We start from the raw sequence: 22,005 nt of genomic DNA on the forward strand, positions 1-22,005 counted from the left end.
ATTCTGTCCTTCACAGCTAGAACAACACTAACTGTAAGGTGGGTGGCAGTAAAGCTGGACTCATTGATCAGCATCAGTGTCTTTAAGTGGATGTTCAGTTTGGTAAATTCGGCAGTTGTAGTAAATCACTCAACATGTTCTTTGAGATTAATGTTTATTTCAAAGCATATTATTGGGCATGTGCCTTTTCTTGTGCAGACTAGGGGACATTATCGTCTCCTGCTCTGCCTCGTTGATCCAGGACATCAGGAGTAATCCCACACACAGCCCTAATGAGGAGCCTGTTCCCCCAGGATGACATCATATGGGGTGTGACGTGAAGTCACCCTGCTGTGTATAGCGACTGGCCTGCAGCACGTGGGGATTCACATGAGCATTAGTGCTGCATGCCTGCAGAGGCTGGTGCTTGTTTAGCCGCTGGCTTTAGATCGGGCAGGGCTTGGTTGGCTTCACATTCAGCCTGATTTAGTAGATCTTCACTGTTGTAGGTATTGTACTTGCAAGTCACAGATCCATTTTGTTTCTTGTATTAAGCAGTTTCTAAGCTCTTTTATTTACAACAGTTTTTGTATTGCAGGACTGGAACGAATGTGCTTAATTTTAAAATGGCGCAGCCGAAGATCAAGTTGGAGTGTAAGAAATGTCTTGTATTCCTTGAGGGTTGATATGCAAATGAAAGCAGTAGTCATCTCACTTGCCTTTTAAATGTGAATTATGCAATACTAATTGTTTAGACATGAAGCAAAAAGGATATTTTGGCATCAGTGTCATCCCTGTAACATCAAATATTGCCAGTTTATTTTAAAATTAATGCACGGATCAAAGCAACAGAGGAGGTGATTTTAGTCATCTTTAAGATTGGTTAGGCTTGCCAAAGCAACTTTAGACTTATCACCTTTGGTCAATAATCACAGCTCAAACACTGTAGTATGTGTTATTGTGTAGAAGTGCTTGCATTCACATTCACTTCACTTGGGTAGGACCCACAGGTACAGGGTCATCTAACTATAATTGGCAACGCCCTCTTTTTTTCCCTGCTCTTCTTTTAAAGTCCAGTTGCTGCTAATCATCTACTCTGACCTTTCTCATGTCATGTTTACTGGTAAAGTCTTGGTTACTTGGTTGGGCGGTCCTCCATGTCATTCAGCTGTATCACCAAAGATGAGCTTGTGTCATGTTTGGACATGCACATGGGAATCCTGTGCTATTATTGTAATCATCTTAATTAATTTTCTAGAGGCAAAACACACTTTGTTATTTACTGTGAAAATTTCCAGCCTTTAGAATATTTAGGTAGGCAGTTTTAAGATGGATGCAGAGGCTTGTGCTTCTTCACAGAGAATACAAATCACTGAGTCCACCAAGGCCAGCTGAGGACTTTTGTAAACCGGTTTAGAGTTTAGGATGACAGCTGCAGGAAGCAATTTATCCATCAGTCTCTGTGCTGATGTCCTTCAGAGGCACAGCAGCATTTCTCGCCGGATGTTCAGCAGCACTGGACCAGCATTTGTGTGTCTGTGCACCTCTTTTGGTCTGCAGAGCACAGACTTCCATGAAGTCATGCAGGGGTCATCATTCTTAATGTCTTATTTTGGGTTTCTTTTTGTGTGCGCCTCTGAACCAGTAATGCATTGATGGCAGATTAGCTTCCACTTCCCCCTCTCACTTTGAGGATCAAATACCCTCATTACATTTTCTGCTGTTTCAGTCACCCATCGCACTGACCCCGTGCACAAAGCAGTGTGGTCTCTGTGTGGTATGTGGGAATGCCACTTATAGTCCCCTAAAGCCCTTTTCCACAGCCGCCTGCTTCATGTGGGGTTGTTAATTATCGCTCCTTGACTGGTGATTACTGAGCCTGACTGCAGAGACATGCCCCGGGCATAGCCTAGGACCCTCTGAGGTCTAGTAAACCATCATAATGGACAGGAAAGGAGGAAATAAAGATTGGCCTGCACCTGTATGTAAATGAGTAATCATAACTATCTCAGCATTAATGCTACATGTTACTATATTAATTTCATGATAACACATGTACAGGTACAGTTAAACTAATCAGTTATTTTCTTGGTTAATCTATTAATTATTTGTCAAAACTTTGTCAGTTACTAAAAGTGAAAAGGTTCATCTGCTAAGGATGGCCTACTTTTTTGTTTTTGGAATATTTGAGTCAAGACGTTCTTGTGGATTTAAAGAATTAAATGATTAAACTTTTTCCTTTGTTTTCTTACTGGTTTTGTACATATTTAGTTTTCTAAATTTATGTAAAAGGACCATTCAGGCAGAATCTTAATGACCATGGATCAGAAATCACTTGCTGCTGTCAATTAAGGCATATCCTGTTAAAGAGGAAAATGTGTGCTTGTTTATTTTCATCGAGAAGTTATTGATGCCACTGTATCCATTATATAAAAATCAGCGCTCACGTTTCTTGTTCTTGTCCACTGATATGTGAGTCGGGTGATTCATGCTGTGGCATTCAGAGCAGTATTTTAGAGGAAAGTGGACTAAGTGAAGTCAAACATCTCTCCTACATGCTCTGCTACACGATGACATCAGCTCTCAGACACTTTGATAAACACTTGTGTTCAGAAGCTAATACTGCCCATTTCAGCTGGCTGGACTTGGCTATTATTACTTTGCTCCAGTGAATATCAGCAAGAGTTTACGTCTGGCTGAAGAAAAAGTTGAAGCTTTCCACTGACCAGGAGACATTTTGTCCTAAACCATCACTGTACCTCAATCAGAACGCCTCTGTGTGCAGACTACATACACTACATGCACTTTGTGCTTACTTGCGTGGTGCATGTATACAGTGTTGGGAAGGTTACTTTTAAAATGTATTCCATTACAGAATACAGATTACATGCCCCAAAATGTATTCTGTAACGTATTCCGTTACGTTACTCAATGACAGTAACGGATTCTGAATACTTTGGATTACTTAATATATTATCATGCTGTTTACAACTACGTGAATGTACTATTGCTGTGTGATTTATTACTGTTACTGAAGGTCCGCGACTCCGAACTGTAGTAAAGGGACCTCTGACTAATACGGTGGGTTCTGTGTCGGGCTCGTAGCCGAAAAATAGCTTTACTTTGTTGTGTGGGTCAACTTTTATTGACAGAGCGAGGCGTTGAAAGACTGCTCCAACGGAACTTATTGTTTTCGGAGGAAAACACGAACACGGTGTACAGTCGAGTCTTAATAGCTTACTTACAACTGGGCTCGTCAGGCACTCTTCTTGGCTGAAGTGGTTATTATTATATTTAGATGCTTCCAGCTCCCGTTTTTCCTCGATGACAACTCGTACCTTTCCACTCCCCTTTTTCTCCCTCCTCGCGCTCACAGACCCATAACGTGTATGGCAGTCCATTCTCCCTGCAACACGGACTATACTGCCCATGATGCTACATTCTTTACGGTGTGTTCACACCGAACGCGAACAGCGAACACCGAAGCTATGCTTGTAGCATTCTGCCTGTTAGCTTAGCACAACAACAACGAAAAGGCGCTCTCTCACCCAGGAAACACACAGTCGCAGAGAGAGAGAGAGCGTCGCCCTCTAACCATGGCAACCGTAAAGCTGCCGCCTGGAACAACAGACCGTAGCTGTCAAACAAAACCCAAACAGTCCTGACCCGCGACAATATGAAACAGGAAAGTACCGCAGTGTAATCCATTTATTTCAACAAAGTAACTGTATTCTGAATACCACCTTTTTAAACGGTAACTGTAACGGAATACAGTTACTCATATTTTGTATTTTAAATACGTAACGGCGGTACATGTATTCCGTTACTCCCCAACACTGCATGTATATCAACAGGGTAGTGTTGCCTCAAGTCTAACACAAAAGGTCATACACTTAACTGCTTTTTGTATACATGCAACGTGTTGGTTTCTGACCAAAACTTATGCTAAAGTCTTTTAAAAGCAACAGTTTACCATGCATGAACAGCAAATAACACCAAAATGTGTGTAATCTCACTACTTTTTACCTCCTGCCTGAAATTTGGTTGCTGGTCCCTCCTCTTAAATTACTTAAATTCTGCCATTTTGACAGTTTAATAATTAACCACTAATTAGCAGATGTCAGTGTCTGTGCATTGTACCTGTACAGATTTGAAACCAAGCTAGCTGTTTGACATAAAAAATCTGAAATGAAAATCAAGTAAATACAGTCATAAAACTTGCTGTAGATATTACATTTGTAGAGGTTGTATTTAGGACCGGACCAAAATCCAAAGAAAACAGCTTTACTGTAATGTGTGGTTGAAAAAAAGGAAATGTATATTGTGGTAAGGAATATTACAGTGTATTGTTGCGTGGTTATGTTCCCATCTTGAAAGCTCTTTATAGGAAAAGGAAAAGTCCAAAAATAAGAGATCATTTTGGTATTGTTAGGCCTTTGTTAGGCCTAAAGAGGTCTTTGACAAGCATTAATTGAGACTTTTCTTTTTAAACAGGAAACTCTGAAGACATGCATTCATACAAAGGAAAGGAAACATAAGCATACTCTAGCTTATTAGGTCATCCACTCTCTAAAAACCTTGCTAACTGGTGTTTTGTGTTTCAGTCAGCTTAAGGACCAGAGAATGATGATTCCTAAGAACAGTGCACTTTCAAAAAACATAAATGGTTTTTGTTAATGAAAATTAGCTCTGAATGATAAAGGATTTCCTGCTTTCAGAAGGAGAAGATGACGTCACTGATTTGATTGTCTCTGATTGAAGCATTACACGTTCCTTGGGTTTTGTCCCCGACAGTGTTTAAATCTTAGCCATCAGCTGTTTTTGAGCTCTCGACTGTGCAGACTTTCTATGTTTAAACTGTGATTAGGAGTGGATTATTTTTAGGCTATCTGAAACAGGAGGTTGCTCTAATTCTGGCAGCTCAGATTAGATGGTAACTCTCTGTTTGCATTGGTGGTGGTGCTTACACAGTTGTTATTGCTCTGGTTTAGATGTAAAGATAGACACTCAGAACAAGTGCGCAGCTGTGTAATGGACATTCACGGACCCTGTTTTCATGAACAATGCTAATAGTTGACCTAAATGTCTGTGAATGTGTTTTTCTCCCCCTTATTACCAGTGTCGCACTATTTTTAGACCAGATAAACTGGAGGAATTTCTTGGTTCAGTCATGAAGTTTAAAACGGCTGCAGTGTGCAACCCAAATGTGAAAACTGTGATCAAATGATCTGTAAGTAAATCCTGTTTTCTTCACCTTGTTTTGCCTTGAGCACTCATCCAGGGGAAAAAACAGAGGTTCACATGGATCAGGTTTGCCTGTTTCTGAGCCAGCAAATGGGATAGGCAGGCTGTGAGAGGGACATTAGACTTTGCATATTTTTTGTTTGATGACTGGACAGCTTTTGGACTCATCCAGCTCAGGTGGCACGGCCTGGAGAGGGCGGGCATGGTGTGGAATCTCTGACATCAGCTGTGTGTGCATTCGGGATGGTGGTGTTGTCTTACGCATTACACACACAGACGCCCACAGATGGTGGCTAAGCCAGCAGGGTTGAAATGTGTTTTTATTTTCCTTGCAGGGAGGCTCATCTCACCTACTTTGTTTCATTTTTTAAATTCCTGACTTGTTTGTAAACATTCGTTAGACCTGACACTTCTTGCAGCGTACTCTTGCAGAGACAAGCCAAGTGGAAGAAAAATAAGTAGGAATGCAGCTATCCAGCTTTTTCAGTTCTCATACCTTGCTTTCTGATCCAATACTGATCCAGTACTAGATTTACATTAAAAAGCTGGATTCCTCACTGAATCATTCTTGTTTATGCAAATCAGCTTTTTTTTTTCTTGGATCAAAATGGGTCTTTGGGTCGTGACTGTACATGAAAGCATGATTGGTCTGCATATAGTTAATTTGTTGAAGTGTATTCATTTAACTGTTCTTTCTGCTCATTTGATCAACTAAAAGTGTATTTTATGATTATTATATTTACCCAAATGCTGGACTCGATTTAAACATTGCTTTGCCAGTGTTGTAAAAGAAACTAACAGATAATTAAGGCAACAAGAAGCGTTGGTCTGGACCTCGCACCTTTGCACCTGTCGGGACTTTATATCGGTCTTACAGGCCTGGACTTTTGCCAAGTACTGTTGGCTGTGAAAACAACAACAACTAAAGTCTCCTAAACAGAATGAGGGGGAAATGTGGTTCGGATACTTCTTTAGTTTTAATCATTATTAGATTCTTTAGATTTACATTCAACATCATACTGCAAATTGTTATAGACCCTGAGCAGGTGCTGAAAGCTGAAGCTCTGTTGTGGTGGCACATTTTGCAGTTAAATCACAAAGTACTGCAAAGACATTACAAAAGGTTGTTGGCAAATGAGCTTGAAACTCTAAATCGTTGGTCCTCCTTGCTATTTTGGCTGTCCTTACTGCAGCCAGTGGACTAAAGATACAAAGTAGGATTGTATTGATTAGATCACCTCTGTAGATTGGTTCATTGTCATGGCATCTCATATAACTTTTTAAGGCAGTATCAGAACGTATCGACATATCAGAGTAGTGTGCCTCTAAATAAAATCAATAACCTTATTTGGAAAGACTATAACCCATCTTTCATGCAGCTACAACAGAGCTTTTGCTGTTTTTAAGACAAAAGACACTGTCTGAGTCTGATGAAGAAGCTTTTTCTTTTCTTTTTTGCTAATGGACTTGAACTGGTCCGCTAGTCCCCATAATTCATATGTCAGCAACATGCCTGTGCATTTCCCCCTGAGCTGTAGTTCAGTGGGATTATTGATTTTCCTCCAATGACCAGCTTGCTAGCATATTTCCTTTTGTCCAGGGCAATAGGCACACTCAAATTTACTCTATTGATTTCTGAGATGTAACCCAATAGCAACTGAAACCATACGTCTCTCCCTGAGAATGCAGCAGTTTAAAGTCCTAAATATTGTAATTGAATTGTGAAACTGTTTTTTTTTCTCTTCAGTGATAGTAAATTAGTTAAAAGTGCTTCATAAATGAATTAAGGGAAAATGAGAATTGATGCAGACCATGTCTGCGGCAGCCTAGCATTAGCTTGAGGCTGTTTCTGCAGTGCTTCGGCATTATACAAGCCCTTGGAAAGTGATGTGCCTACACTATTCCTATGATGCATCCATTTGCCCTTGAAGATGGGGTCAACGTAGTCGCAAAAGAAAGCATTGCCCGGCCCTATAGAAGGATATTGCAATATAATGAGAGGATTTTGCACCGCTCTGCGCTCTGTTTGCTTTGCTGTGCATTTTCTTGTCCAAGACTGTTGTCTGATAAGGCCATTCTGTTTTTTTAAGCCTTCTACTTATTATGTTGAGGAGACTGAAGCAGCACTTCCTATACACAAGCAGCAGAGCCATTGTGCTGCACCCTTCATATGAGGGCAACTTTGGAAGACCTAGGTGAAGATCTCGATTTTCCTCCATTCCTCAGCCAGGCAATGATCAGCCTCCTTCCCAGCTGTAGCTTTCTTATGTAATGAGCCAGTGTAGGCTGACTGAGCTCAGTCAGTAACCAGATTACAGCACTCCACAGATTCAGACAGCTGAAGGACAGCCATCTCACCACACCTTTGTTTTTCTTTCTGCTGGCTTCCTTCAGCAGCATGGTTGGTGTTTACTGTGATTGATTGTTCGCAGCTTATCCACCCTGTTTCTGAAGCACTTAAAAACTGGCTTCGACTCACTGAGAAGAAATCGCAAGAAAGCCATTGCTCTGCTCTGTTTATATGCATGTGGCTGTTTTTTAAGGACAGTATGCTATGCCTACGCCTTGCAGACAATTCAGAGCTTACTGTGACTGACAAGTCAGACAACAAAAGAGTGATTGAGACTTGAGCACATCAGTCATGTGGCTATACAAGTATTTCCTAAAGTATCTCTCTAAAGTCCCCTTGTTAGCTGCCAGGATAGCCTGAGTAGTATTGTGTTATTTAAGCTAATAAAGATCACTGACAGGGTTTTTCCTGGATATATCATTTATATATCAAGGTTTTAGCCTTTTAATTGTAATTTAAAAAACAAGAATATTTTTGTTGATCAAATAACCAGATGTAAAAGGAAAATTCCTAGTTTTCTAAGTGTGTGACCAGTCATGCTTACATATTGAGTCAGGACTCAATCCAAAAATAAAAATCCAGATTGATACCAGAGTTATCCACAGATACACTTCACTTGGATGAACCATGCAAGTATATTAACAACCAGGGAAGTACGTGGTTATGTGTTTTGTTTTGTTTTTGTTTTGTTGTTTGTGTGTTTTTAGTTTGGTGTCTGCTAAACACCTATTCCTGGTCTAGTCAGGTTGCTGATGATGTTGTCTTCTGTTCCATTAAGCTGCTTTCCCATAGAGCAGCGGTCCTCAACCCCCGGGCCTCGGACCGGTACCGGTCCGTGAGTCGTTTGGTACCGGGCCGCGAGAGTTGAGGCTCAGGTGTGAAATGTATGGTTTTCAGGGTTTTTATCGGTTTTCAGCGTTATTTTGTTATCGTTTTTATCATTAACTCTGTTTTCCTGGGTCTTTTCACGTGTGTTATGAATAAATCTTCTTTTTTTCGGTACCGGTACTAGTTTTATTTTGTTGTATTTATCCGCGACACCTTAAAGACCGGTCCGTGAAAATATTGTCGGGCATAAACCGGTCCGTGGCGCAAAAAAGGTTGGAGACTGCTGCCATAGAGGATCTAGTCCCAATCAGCCAGTGTTTCAGACTGCTGCTGACTGCTCTGGTGGTCTGCATATGAACGGCCGGAGAACTGGTTCATGTGCTGTTAACGATGGTGTTGTTTTTGTATTGCGAAGAGTGTTTTTCTGAGGTGCATCAGACCTAATTAGTCATTTCTGCACTTCTGCTGTAGTCACTTATTGGCAGGTGTGTACACCGAAGCAGATGGAACTGCAGTAATCTGGCCGGTTCATCAGTCTAGCTTTAGCTGCTAGTGCTCACTGCTCTGTCCAAAGACTGGAAGTTTTTTCTTTCTATCCCACCATCCCTCTGTGGTCGAGATGAAGCACTTAGTCACACTTGTCACTCCTGCTTCGACTCCCACCAGCCACATCGCCTCACCCTGTTTGTTTACCTTATGCCCTTTATCTCATTACTCATGTGGTTTTGCCAGGCGGAGAGGGTGTGTTGTGCATTTGCTGAGATCACAGGAAAGGTTTATGTGATTGAACAAAAATAGAACAGGCACATTTCTAGACACTGTGTTTTATCACATACTGACCATTAGAGGGGAACAACTCGGCCATCCTCATCTGGTGAAGTCTCAACATTATTTAGGTAAAGCATACTATCCTCATTCTTTGTGTGACAGCTTCTTTGTCTCTTAAATGTAGAGCAAAGCTTGAGTTTCACACAATCAAAGAAACCTTGCAGAGGAAAAACATGAGGCGGTGAATCTCCCCCTTCACAGGGTTTCAGTGAGAAAGAAAAAGCACAACCTGTGATGCAAATGTAAATATCAGCATTACCAAAAGTCAAAACACAGAACCTGTTCTGCCTAAAGAAGTGGCTTCACTTAACTAACAACTCACTTATTTTTTGCCTTTAACTTAATCTCAGTGCTTTACTTTGCCAGTGTCCATTCAGGCAGGAGTGGAAAACATTAGTATTTGCATCTGTACTGTAAAAATGCATCAGCTGTTATTTATTTAGCTTTTTACAGACAAACAAATTAGATGAGCGATCACAGTTGTAGAGTAGAATTACAGAAGCACGAGAATGAGGCATAGCTTTACTGAATTCTGTCACAATTGGACAGAATTGTTATGTCGATTATTTAACATATTAATTTATTGCACTTAAAGTGTCTTTCTTAAAGGTATTTTCTTAAACAGTCTTGAATGGCCTTAGGAAAGTTGCAGACTTTTGCAAGTTGCATCATTGAGCTGAAGTCAAAAGCCAGCTTTGAGAATAATCAATGCAAAGATATGTGTGCTAAGAAAAAAAAATCTTGTGAATGATGATTCAGACATCTGGAACCAGATTAGCCAGTCATATGTAGAAATCTCCTCGTTTTGTTGTAATGCTGCTTTTCCTTTTACATATCTTTTAAAAAAAAAAAATCATTTGACCAGTATTCATACAGCATTTCTTTCCTACAAATGATCAATTCTCTGCATGTCTGTTAGTGTAGACAGTCAGACTGCTCTGTAGTTTCAGGCCAGAGGAAAACGTGGTTCATAACTCGTGGTTTGCAAACAATGTTGCTGAGCGAGTAATAAGAAGTGAAGGCTTTTGGAGAGTGCGAGATGGAAATTTACAGCAATGAGGGCAGCTCGATGTTTTTGTTTCAGTCGTTTTTGTTTGTCTTACCATAATAGGACTCCACACCATCCCAGCTCTGCCACAGATCTGAGAGATTTTATGCTACATATATATTTTAAAAAGTGCTTTTATCTGTTTGCTTTTTTCAGAAATCAGTTTTTAGGTGTGGCAAAGCTCAGCTTTGTTTTTATTTTGAAATTAGATTTAATTTAACCTGCATTCATGGTAAATTAGTCCCAGTGAAGAATGTGGCAACCATTGTTTCTGGGTTGAGGAAATAAAGAGTAGGGAATAATTTAGCCTGCTGGAACTGGGGAACAAAAAGTGGACAGATATTAGCTGAACAGCTGGAGGGGCATGGTGTTGAGTCTTAATATGCAATCTTAATATTATTTGTTAACTTTTTTGAAAGTATTATGCAGTTATTGAACCTAAAAAACATGCCATTTAAGATTAATTTTAATGTTAATCTATAGGGCTGGGCCATATCATACCGTTCACGGTAATACCATTATAACCTTAGGCAATGATAAGAAAATGAAATATTGTGGTAGAATATGGGTGAACCGCGCATGCGCAGTGCCTTTTTTTTCATACGCACATGGCAGAAAAAGCATGGCGGCGACGGAGAATGAGAAGGGTGAAATAGTTGAATGAAACAGATGAACCAGAATTGGTTTGTGAAAATGCTGCAACTTCAGTGATGTGGAGCTGGTTTGGCTTTCGTCTGTCAGATACACACCAAAGCACAATTTTAGGTAGAGCATGTAAGCGGGCCGTCATTATTACAGTGTTTTTCTGAAAATACGTCGCTTTTAAAATCCTTTTATTTTCGGAAAAATCGACAGTGCCCCTTATAATCCGGTGCGTGATAATGGTGATAAATATTTTTGGCCATATTGCCCTTCCATATTAATCTATAATGAAAAACAAATCAATATATGAAAAAAGCATTAACACCGTCAATATCCAGTAGGGAATTTTGTAGCCCCACCACACAGTGGCCACCACAGGTCCTCCTCCTCCTCAAGAGAAGTTTATGGTTTCAGACTGTGATGAATTAAAGACGTAGGCAGCACTCAGGAAAACTACCTGGTAGTCACAGCAGGAGTAACGGAGTCAAAAGTATACCAGATGAGAAACAGTTTGAAAGCAAGACCTACTGATAAATTCTTCTACTGAAATATTTTGAGTTTTAAATATAGATCTTTTACACCAAGGGCCCCTTTCAGTCATCTTGTTTGGAGCTGAAGTAAACAGTGAGTGAGACCGAGCTTTTAGGGAAGGACAGAAACGCAGAACTTTGAAGGAAAATGCGAGTATCCAGTAGGACAGATCGAGTGGCAAATGTTTTCCTCTGGATTAAACGTTCTTTGTGATAAAGACAATATTGAAGAGAGATCAGGTGGATGGATACAAAATGTAATTAAATCCATAAAAAGCACCAAAACATGATAATTCAAAATGACAAGATATAGATGCTAGAGCTGCAGTTCTCAGAGTTTTGCCAAAATTCACGCAAAAAAAAAACAACAACAAAGATTTTATCCCAATTATTTTGCTATCATAATCATACGAAGCCAGCATTGATTTATTACCAATTTAATATTGTAACACCATACTACTTCAGGGCTCGCAAAATCGCTAGCCCGACGTCCCAGAGCTAGCGATATCTCTGGTCAGGTGACCAAAATCTATCTCAGCCCCGCCCGTCGGGCTATATGATAACCCAACGGGTGGGGCTGAGATAGATTTTGGTCGCCTGACTGGAGATATCGCTAGCTCCGGGACGTCGGGCTAGCGATTTTGCGAGCCCTGTAACTTGTAATTTCACCATAACAAGTGGATAGTTTGTTTGTTTGTTTTTTGCTCACTTTCCACAGCCCTCGTGTAAAACCATAAAAAATGTGTCCTCCTTAAATACTGTAAAGAACAGCAAAGCAAACTTGCAGTCCCAATCCAAGCAACAAAGTGACCCCCTCAGCCCACCAACGGCTGACGCAGTGGGCTGCGGTGACCTCTCCGTCTCCCTCCGTGATCCAGGCCGTTCTCCTGCCCTCAGCTCAGCACCCACGTGTTGTCAGCAGCTCCTGTTACGTAAGCGCTCCTGCCAGACAAAAGCTCAGCCATCCCTGATACAAATCACTGGCTGGCCCATGTTGGCAGCAGCGATAGTACTGCTCAGTAATCCACGCAGGGTCTCTCTTGTTGAGAATGTTTTTTCCCTGGCTGCCAAATGGAAATTTTTGACAATGTAATAATAGATTTTGAGGGCATGAAATACAAGGTATTTGTTAGACGTCATGTTTTGTTGTTTTAAGCCCGCTATGACCTTAAAGGTGAACTCTGGCTTTGTAATTACCTTTGGGTGTCAAACTCTGGTGAAGTTTCACAGTGTGCGCCAACACCACAACAATTGATGAGCATTTGATGGATGCCATAAACTTATGGCCTCCCACACTTCCTCTTTCCCTTCAGGGTGTTCAGTGTCATAAACATTTTTATTGCGGTCTTAATGACTTTAATTTCCGCCATAATTTAATCCTGTGTTATCACTTTAGTTTTATTGTACAGCACCATTAAAAAGTTTTACAGTTAAGAAGTAACTGTGATCGAAACGGTTGATTCATGAGTGACCTGATGCGCTCAGATCTTATCCAGCACAGAATAAAAAATAAAATATGTGACTTTTATTATAGTGTAATGCGAGAAGACTTGGAGGACACAGACTGTCATTTTTACCAACTTGATCCTGGAAAAAAGTGTTTTTGAAGGAGGTGCCATTTGATGGTTTTAGTTTTACACATCAGCAGCAGCTAGGTTTCTATTAGTGTGCGAGAACATTCTGTCCACAGCCCTCTGTTTATCACCCTTCCACTTTTTTTTATATTTAATGGCTCTGAGTACTTTTTGCCTGTGCTGGGAGACTATACATCACATAATGGCACAGGATTATAAGAAAACACAGATTTACATCGTAACTAGACGACCTCTGTCCTCTGCTAAAGCCATCATAGTTGGTAAAACGTGTTGATGCTGCTGCTAAAGCCATCACTGTTTAGCCATCAGAACTTAAGGTGCAGCCTGTACATCTACTATGCTGTGGTATTGTCATAACTTAGTAGCTTCCTGTTTGTATGTTTTAATCTGCTTTCTCCTTTTTAAACGCTTTCATTTCTGTCATTATTATACCAGGGAAAAAAAAGAATTTGCCAGAAAGCTGCGATGATAATTTGAATAGTTCAGTTTTCTTGCAGTGGGCCTCACTTCATTTACAGCATGTCCCTGTCAGTATAGTAGTTATGCTATATCATTTTTTTTTACTAATGCAATAAAATTGCCCTAATTTGTTTTGTTTTATAACAAAGGCTTGTTAGACAGTGACTCAAAACCTGTCGCAGTGATTCCCAGAGTGTCGGTCGTGGCTTCTGGTCGGCCACGAATGTGCTGTTGGTCAGAATACAGTCTAATCTACGTTTCTGTATCAGTTCAAATGAGATCTCCGCCTGTTTCGTTACACTGCGTGTATGTGGATCAGAAGATCTCACTTAACTGACAAACTGCAAGAATATTGGGAGGCCCTGCAGAGGAGACTGTCGAGCCGCTGACTTTGCAAAGAATGCTCTAGAAATACAGTGCTGCCTGAGAAAGTCTGTTTCTCCCCCGTGTGCCTGCGTGCCTTTAATAATGATAAAGAAACCGAGGGAGGCAGGGAAAGCGAGAGAACGGTGGAGAGGTGTAAGAAGAGTAAACTCGTGACTCATCAGGCACAGTGGAAAAGAGTTCACTGAGTCAGATGAAGCAGGAACACTAGGTGGTGGATGAGCCATGAGACTGATGGGAATAGATGACTGTAGGTATTTTATTTTGGGAGTCAGCAGTCACTATAATATATTATTTTGCTCATCAAACTAGTGATTTACAGGCATATAGAGTAACATTTAAAAAACAAACTATCTATAGTTACATTTTATTTCCTTTTTGAACCACATTGATCAGAAAAAAGGGTGGATAATAAGGCTAGGCCATGACAGATCCCTGCTAGTAGTTTGTACCTAAATCACTACTTCATTCCTCCTCCTCATGCTGCTTATCAATAAAATGGAAGTAAAGTGAATAAAAACTCTGCACCACACTACAGTGGATAACAGCATAATTCCCACTTCCTCTTAGTGGTAATTTTTCTTCTTCTGTTACGCATATTCTAGATGATACTGAAATATAATTGAGTGTATTATGACTGTATTATAAGAAAATATATAAAAGAGAAATTGTTTGCCAAATGTTTGGCAAAGACGGATGGAAGCCCTCTGAAGACATAAAGTGCTTACCAGCTCTGTATTTTTAATGTTGGACTAATTCTTTTTTACCTCATAGTGGCCATTCGTGCAGCCCTTCAGTTAATTGTTTGTTTGAAACTAACTGTTGTAGCTCCCCCTTTTGGAAACAAGGTCTTGACAGCAGCTGGATGGAGCTTATGTCTTCACATCCAAAGTTGTGTGGCTTAGATGACCATGTCATGGGTATCTACTCTCACCAATATCATACAGAGCCCAAGAAAAAACAAACACACAAAAAAACCCCACAGTGAAGCATCCTGAGACCTGAGCTTTTGGTGCACCGGGTTTACGTATGCACCCCTCAAACATTCACTAAGGGTGAAAGGGAAAGCATTAGAGATTTTTTTTCTCTTTATTTCGTATCTCCAACTGAATATTTTTGGTTAATTGATCACGTTGGCTACAGCACCAAAACAAAATAGAGGCCCCTTTGGTTTGATTTGGTCCCAAATTACATCTAGACCAGGCCTACTTTGATTCATAGTCTTTGTCTGCTGTGCATCGATTGCCCTCTATATCCTTTATGCCAACGGCCCGTCGATCCTTACTCTGTCTTTATTTCAGTCCCGATGATGTTTCTGTATTGATTTTAGTGCCAAACTGAAGCTTGCTCACTGTGGGTCCTTCGGCTCTGCCATTGAAATTTGAAGACTAATTGATTTCAAATGAGCGAAAGGCACGACGTGTTTCCTCATACCAAACCACTCCCTCAGGCTGTACTTGGATGTGACACGTCTTCACTTCTTTTACCTCTTGCTTTGCCAGACAGTTATTTCTTTGCTTTATCTTAAATTTATCTTAGTCTTTGCTTAATCTACACTCGATGTACAAGAGTAAATATAAAGTACAGATGTGGCAGCACTGGACTTCAGCTTGTTGGTTCCACAGATAGTATAAAAGATGGCAAATTACCAGTTGGTTAGTGAAGTCTGGTGAGACTTCAAGGTGCCTGTTTTTGTCACCATCCTGGTGTTTTGAAACTTCCTTTCTGACTCCCGATGACCATGAAGGCAATTTAAAAAATGCCTTGGGAATTTTATTCAGTAATACCAGAAACTAGCAGTTCAGTAATCTAGTTCTTAAATGCATCGGGGAAAAATGTTTACTGAGAGCATAGTTCCAGGAAAGATGCATGCACAAGTTGTCCATTCCCATCTTTTTAATTTCTGGTTGAACAACACTTTCATAGCAACAGTTATGAATAATTTGGAAAGTCGCCATTCTCGTTTGTTGGTTAGTAGGGATTTTCTTGGTAAAAGCCATGACCTTTTCCAGTTAATGTTTTCAGAAATATTCATACAGGGTGTTGGTGTTGGTATTTCTGTGAACAAGGTTTCCCATTATTTTCTTGACTGCTTGCTGACTGGTCATTGTGGAGCAATCATAGTCATAATCATTGGACTAAACGAGTGGTATGAAGTTTTATATGTAGGTGAAGATGCTGAAATGCTGTCTGCATCAACAACAATATTTTCTGCATTTTACAGGAAATGAATAGCAGCTGACCCAGGGGCTGACAGTTACTACCAATCAAAACAAATCTTCTTTTTACATTAAATGGGAATAAAATTCTTTTGAAGAAACTTTCAGTTAAGATGGTTTAAATGTGAATAAGATGAATCTTTCACATATTTTTTGTTTTACACAACAGCACAACTAAATTAAAAAGTTGGAATAAGAAGCTCTACATGCAGATCAACTCTTTGTCTAGTTTGACACAATTTACATTTGATTGATTTCTTTCTTAATTGCAAACATACAACAACCCTGCTTTCTAGCAGAGATAAGTGCAGCATGCAGGATGGATATATAGATATATAAATTACAAAAAATATATAAATTCTAAAAAGTACTATATTTTTATAGATAAAGGTATCTTTTTTGATGGGCTAGTAAATATCTATAGGGCCAGTAAATTGCTCAATAGCAAAAATGCAGTCTTGGTGTATTGTAGATATGTTGCAGTTGCGCCGTAACAGAAAATGTTGAACAACGTTAAACCAAAGTAAAATTTCCACCAAGCACACCAATCAGTTGTGTGACACTCCATTCTCTCTTTAGATGAGATGCGGAGACACTTCCTCAAATAAATGTAGTTTAGTGGGAAACCATGTAGTAAATTATACTTGGTGCACACTCATTTACTCTTTCAGCAGGTCATATTTGCAGGTGTGATTGAAGCACTTGTCTTGATTCCAGATTTTACAGGGATCATGAGTCATGACTTTTAAATTTTTAACTTGTCAGCTTTAATTAAAGAGTCTTCATAAAAGCAGCTGAAACCACACAGTAAAGTTTCCCACATGACAAACATCACACCTCGCAGAGCTACTCGACTTGTCATTTGACTCCCGTTAGTTTCTGTTCAAGCAGTTAGTGAAACCTGTGCTCTTTGTGTCTCTGCTGTTTTCATGGGCGGGACAAGTGACTGTGAAAGGTGTCAAGTTCAAAAACATCCAGGCCACAACAGGTTTATATTCAAAAAGGGGTTGAATAAGGTTATTATATCACCTTTTGCACTCTTTTCATTTCTTATAAGCTGATTAATGTGGATGTTTAAACTCTGATGGGTTTTTACCTGCAGCCTTAATCTTACTTTGTCGTCTTTCCCCCCTTTTTTTCAGGTGTGGCTGACAGACTAGCTGAAGGTAGAGGCCGACTCCACCTTATCCATTCACTTTGCTGCCCTGTCGGGGAGAGCAGAGTACAGTCTTTTTTGTTTTGTTTTTTTCTTTCTCTCTCTCTCTCTTTCTTTTTAATGCCTGGATGCAACCCGCCAACTTGTGAATTCATGATCACATGACCGTGGATATGGACGCAGTCCTGTCCGACTTTGTCCGTTCCACTGGAGCTGAACCGGGATTGGCCAGAGACCTGCTAGAGGGTGAGTTACTGAGGATAGTAGAATTTCATTATTAACAATATTGTAAAGCTAAAGTGATGAATGCAACATGACGTTTCCTTTCCCCTTCCTTAATGGATGTTAGTTCAGACTGAGCCTTAATTTAAAGTATAGTTTATTGTTTAAATTAAGACTTGAACTTAAATATTAAGACTAAACAAGCAGCAGTGTTTTAATGATGTATTTCACGATGTATAAAATAGTTGGTGATAGCTGGACCCAGGCATAAAGCTTGCTTTGCTTTATATTTATGCTTCTCGCACTTGTGGTTTGATGTGATATTTATTAGCTTTTTGACTGCAAATAATTAGATTGAGATTGAATTAATGAGAGCTGCTGTTGTCACTTTTCTTTCACAGTAGTGCGGTGATTAGTGCTTGGTTTGAATCTTCTAACGTGTTGGGAGTTTCCTGTGTGGAGTTTACATGTTTCTTCTGGCCCTGTGCAGATTTCTCTGTGGGTTTTCCAGCTTCCTCCCACAGTTCAAATAAATCCTTTTTTTAAGTTGATTGGTGGTTCTAAATTGGCCAAGGATGTGAGATAAACAAAGTGTGTGATGATTATGGAATAAAGACGTGTATGAATGCGGCTAACTGTGGTCGAAGGTTCCTGGAGTTGTAAGGCTAAAAAAGCCCTATAAATGCCATTTCTGTTTCCTCCACCTGAGTTCACGCTCTCTATCTCAGCACAGCTTTGTTGCATCACCAGCGTTGCGTTCCAGCTGTGTTTTCCACATCATTAGAAAGCACCACTTTCTTCTAGTAGCTTCCTTCAATGTGAAAATACAGATGTAAAGCGAAAACTTATCAGATCTGTTTGTCTTTACACTTTGATCCCTTCTATTTTTAATCTATTAATTTCATTTCTGCTTCAAGTGAACTTAAAAAAAAAGCAGAAGTGGGGATGTAGTTATAGGAAGTTAACTGGAGATGATGTTCCAGGCAGTGGACTCAGTAAGTGCTTTTGGCTTTTTACTGTTAATTATGCTATCAAAGTCTAATAGAACGTAGGTATTACTAGTGTCAGCAGGGCTCCTGTTGCCTAGCAGCAGCACAAGTTGCAGATAAGAATATGGGTTAAAATGTAATGCATTGCAGCAACATCAGCAAGACAGCGAGCTGAGGCGTTTATCCAATAAAGGAATGTGTCAGCGGCCTTTGGGTACAACAGAAAGCCCGTGTTGCATTGACTTGTGGTAAATATTTAAACTGATGAGGAATCAGTCATTTGCTGGCCAAAAAGATTCAGGTAGTCCTGTTGGAGCAGTTAACTCAGACAGATGTTTCTGTCTCTCCCTTCCTCTCTCTTCCTAGGCAAGAACTGGGATTTCACTGCTGCCCTCAGTGACTTTGAGCAGCTGCGACAGGTGCATGCTGGGAACCTGTCGTATTCGTTCACAGAAGAGCGAACGTATCTGGCCCCTGAAAAGGAGATGGCTCGGGTAGGACGGCCTATACTCCATCGCCAAGATGAGGTGGTGCAAGGTGAGGTTCTCAGGAAGTGAGTTAGTCCAAAACATGAGTTCAGTTTGCAGTTTATTAGGTGCACCAACTTAATCTAAATGTTTTGACTACAACAAACATGCAGTGACTACATATCAGCTGATAAAGTGACAATTACAGAGGGTTTAAACCTCACAGTATTTTTGTAATCTGGTGCTCGCAATGGAGGCTTGAGGCTCGAGCGTGTGAGTTGGTGCAGTTTAGGAACCCAGATGACACAGGGATGTAACTGCAAAGGTTGGAAAAGATGAGAAGTTTAAACTTTCTGTATTACTTTTTCATGGTTAAACACTGATATATTATTTTTTCTTTCTTTTTTCCTGAATAGCGACAGTGGTTTAGGAGTAGACTGCAGTAGTTTCAATATGAGTAAAAATGGTTGCAGAGCTGGGTTGATGTCACAGCTTCTGTGATGACCACGGTGTAACGCTGACAACAGCACCAAGTCAGCGAGCAGTTTTCTGATAATAAGCCCTGTTGGTGTTTCAGCTGTGATATGCAAAATTCTACGTTACAATTTACATTGGATGTTTGGGCGAAAGTTTAGTTGAGCTGTCTCTTAGTTTAGGTGAGTCCACACTTTTTAAAATGCAGGCATGTCCCCCTGCTGCCAAAAATAATGTATCATTCCCGAAAGGTTACTAATGCACAGTTTCATTCCTTATCAAATAAAAATACTAGCAATTGTCCTACCGCTTAATATTCTGGTCTACCCTGAGACTAAACATAATAACTACAAATCATAATGTGCAAATATGCACTTCGTGCAACACCTTTTTTTTCTCTCTCTCTCTGTAGCTACAGAGAAGCGTTTGTCGAGGGGTATTTCTCATGCTAGCTCTACCATCGTTTCTCTGGCCCGCTCTCACGTCTCGAGCACCGGCGGTAGCAGCAATGAGCCTCTTCTGGACACGCCCCTGTGCACTTTCCAACTGCCAGACCTCACTGTGTACCGGGACGACTTCAGGAACTTCATTGAGAGGGACCTTATTGAGCAGTCCATGATGGTGGCCTTGGAGCAAGCTGGTTAGTATAACTCTGTACCATACATGAGATTTTAGGCTTGACTTGGTTGCAGATAAAAGACAGTTCTTACCCCCCACGTGCTTTTGAAGTGACACGAGTGTTTGTTGTTTCTATTCCAAAATATATTGCCTACTCCTGCATTTATAAGACAACAGATCTACTGCTTCTGTTTTAAATATTTGGATTTAAAATCACGACATGCTGTTTTAAGTGACGTTTGTTGTGACTAGTTCATGTTAAATTACCAACAAGGGTAAAATGCTATTTTGCAGTGGTAGCTTGGCCCCTTTGAAGAACTTGTTGTGGTGTTACTTTGACCCGCCACTTCCAAATGTAAATTTTGTATCCAGAGTGTCAGCTGGTGGTTTTGTGAAATATATTTTGAGACATTTCTTGTTCGGTCCTTGCCTCTCTGTCTTCCGTCTTCTCCTTGTCGTCACCTCGCTGGGCAGGCAGCATGGACAGCTAAGTTTGTGAATGCCATAATTCGAGAATGAGTCGATGTAGGAGCTTCAAATTTATACCATAGGTGTATCTACTAAACCTCTTTGACAAGTTCGAATCTCAGTGACCTAGACCTAAAGGTCAAAGGTCAAGATCCTGACCATTTGTAAATGTGATAACTTGAAACCAAGGTCTTCTAATATGTGTCTTCTAAGACGCTGAGCGGTAACACTGTCGCCAGTATTTTTAATTTTTTTTCCCTTTCTCCAATGGCTGCCCCACCACGAGTCTAGTTGTGCTCGAAGTTTGTTAAAAGGTTCTTCGTTCCCAAACTTGCCAACTGCTACTCAGAACAGATAATCTGGTTATCGAGTAGTGCTGGGCGATATGACGATATATATCGTGTGGACGATAGAAAAGTGTATTTCGTGCCATTTGTCTTCTATTGTTTCTAACCTAATTTTATAAATTATTACATAAAATATATCATTAACCCTTTAAAACCGGTCGGAGCAGTCACACTCCGTTTTGCCTATCTATTTTTGAATCCCTGTAGAACTGGAACCACATAAGCTAGCGCAATAATTTTTTTTGTTTTGTGTATGAAACCGGAGGAGTTGTACTTACATCTTATGCCATTAGCTTTTCCTAGGTCAAGGGCAATAAAATTGAATCACAATTTGTGTTGAATTTCTTATTTTGTGCTCACCTCGTGTGTGCAGCTAGGGCAGGAAAATAGACTGTTTTCAACATCATTATATTAAATTGTGACAGTAAACGTATAACTCATTCAAACAGCTCTGACAGTTGTAGCAAAATCTGAATACCTGTAAAGGCAGAGGTGTTGTAATCACTAACTCATAATTATAGGCTATGACTTTTGAAGGTGAATTGTTTCATTCCAAAATAAGACAAAATGACACACTGCTAAGACTGCTGACACGAGAGGAAAACCTTCTCTGGAAGTCTTTTGACTTGAAAATCACATGTTGACACAAATGACTATCTTTTTGAGGACTTGCACAGCAGTTGTTTTGGATGAATACTTCACCATATTTGTCATGCAAACATGTGAGTTAAACATTTATTATTCACCTGCAGGGCGGCTGAACTGGTGGACAAAAGTGGTTTCAAACTGCCAGAGTCTGCTACCTCTGGCAACAAGCGGAGATGGAAATTGCCTGCTGCATGCAGCCTCGCTCGGTGAGTATCACGGGCCTTTCAAACAAGACCCCAATACAGTGTAGGTTCACACTCCATTAGCATTCATTAAGGGAACTCCAGTGTTAGCTTAAGCACTAATTGCATTTTACAATGTTGCCGTGCACGTTCACTTTGCCTTTACAGCCCACTTAGGACTCCTAGCTCAGAAAATTAATAATGCTCCAACTGTGCAGGCATTGTTCCAGACTTTTATAGTAGGTGTGAGTATAATATTCATGTGCTTAACTTGTTCTCATTAAAAGACAGTTAGACCCTTTAGCCATTGTAAGTTTGTAGTTTTTTT

General features: G+C 40.2%; 1 protein-coding gene across 1 annotated transcript in view; it reads left to right on the forward strand.

The window, feature by feature from the left end:
- otud7b (OTU deubiquitinase 7B) overlaps positions 1-22,005 on the forward strand; it is a 43,018-nt gene that overhangs the window by 8,714 nt on the left and 12,299 nt on the right. The window contains exons 2-5 of the mRNA XM_085472280.1: positions 17,249-17,508; positions 18,840-19,010; positions 19,827-20,054; positions 21,600-21,701. Coding sequence (XP_085328406.1) covers positions 17,424-17,508; positions 18,840-19,010; positions 19,827-20,054; positions 21,600-21,701 — 586 coding nt within the window. The 5' untranslated portion in view covers positions 17,249-17,423. The remainder of the gene's footprint in view (positions 1-17,248; positions 17,509-18,839; positions 19,011-19,826; positions 20,055-21,599; positions 21,702-22,005) is intronic.

This window comes from Copadichromis virginalis, linkage group LG11 (assembly GCF_057382275.1).
Source record: "Copadichromis virginalis isolate Kocher_CV1m ecotype Utaka linkage group LG11, C_Virginalis_male_GT1.1, whole genome shotgun sequence".
NCBI lineage: Eukaryota > Metazoa > Chordata > Actinopteri > Cichliformes > Cichlidae > Copadichromis > Copadichromis virginalis.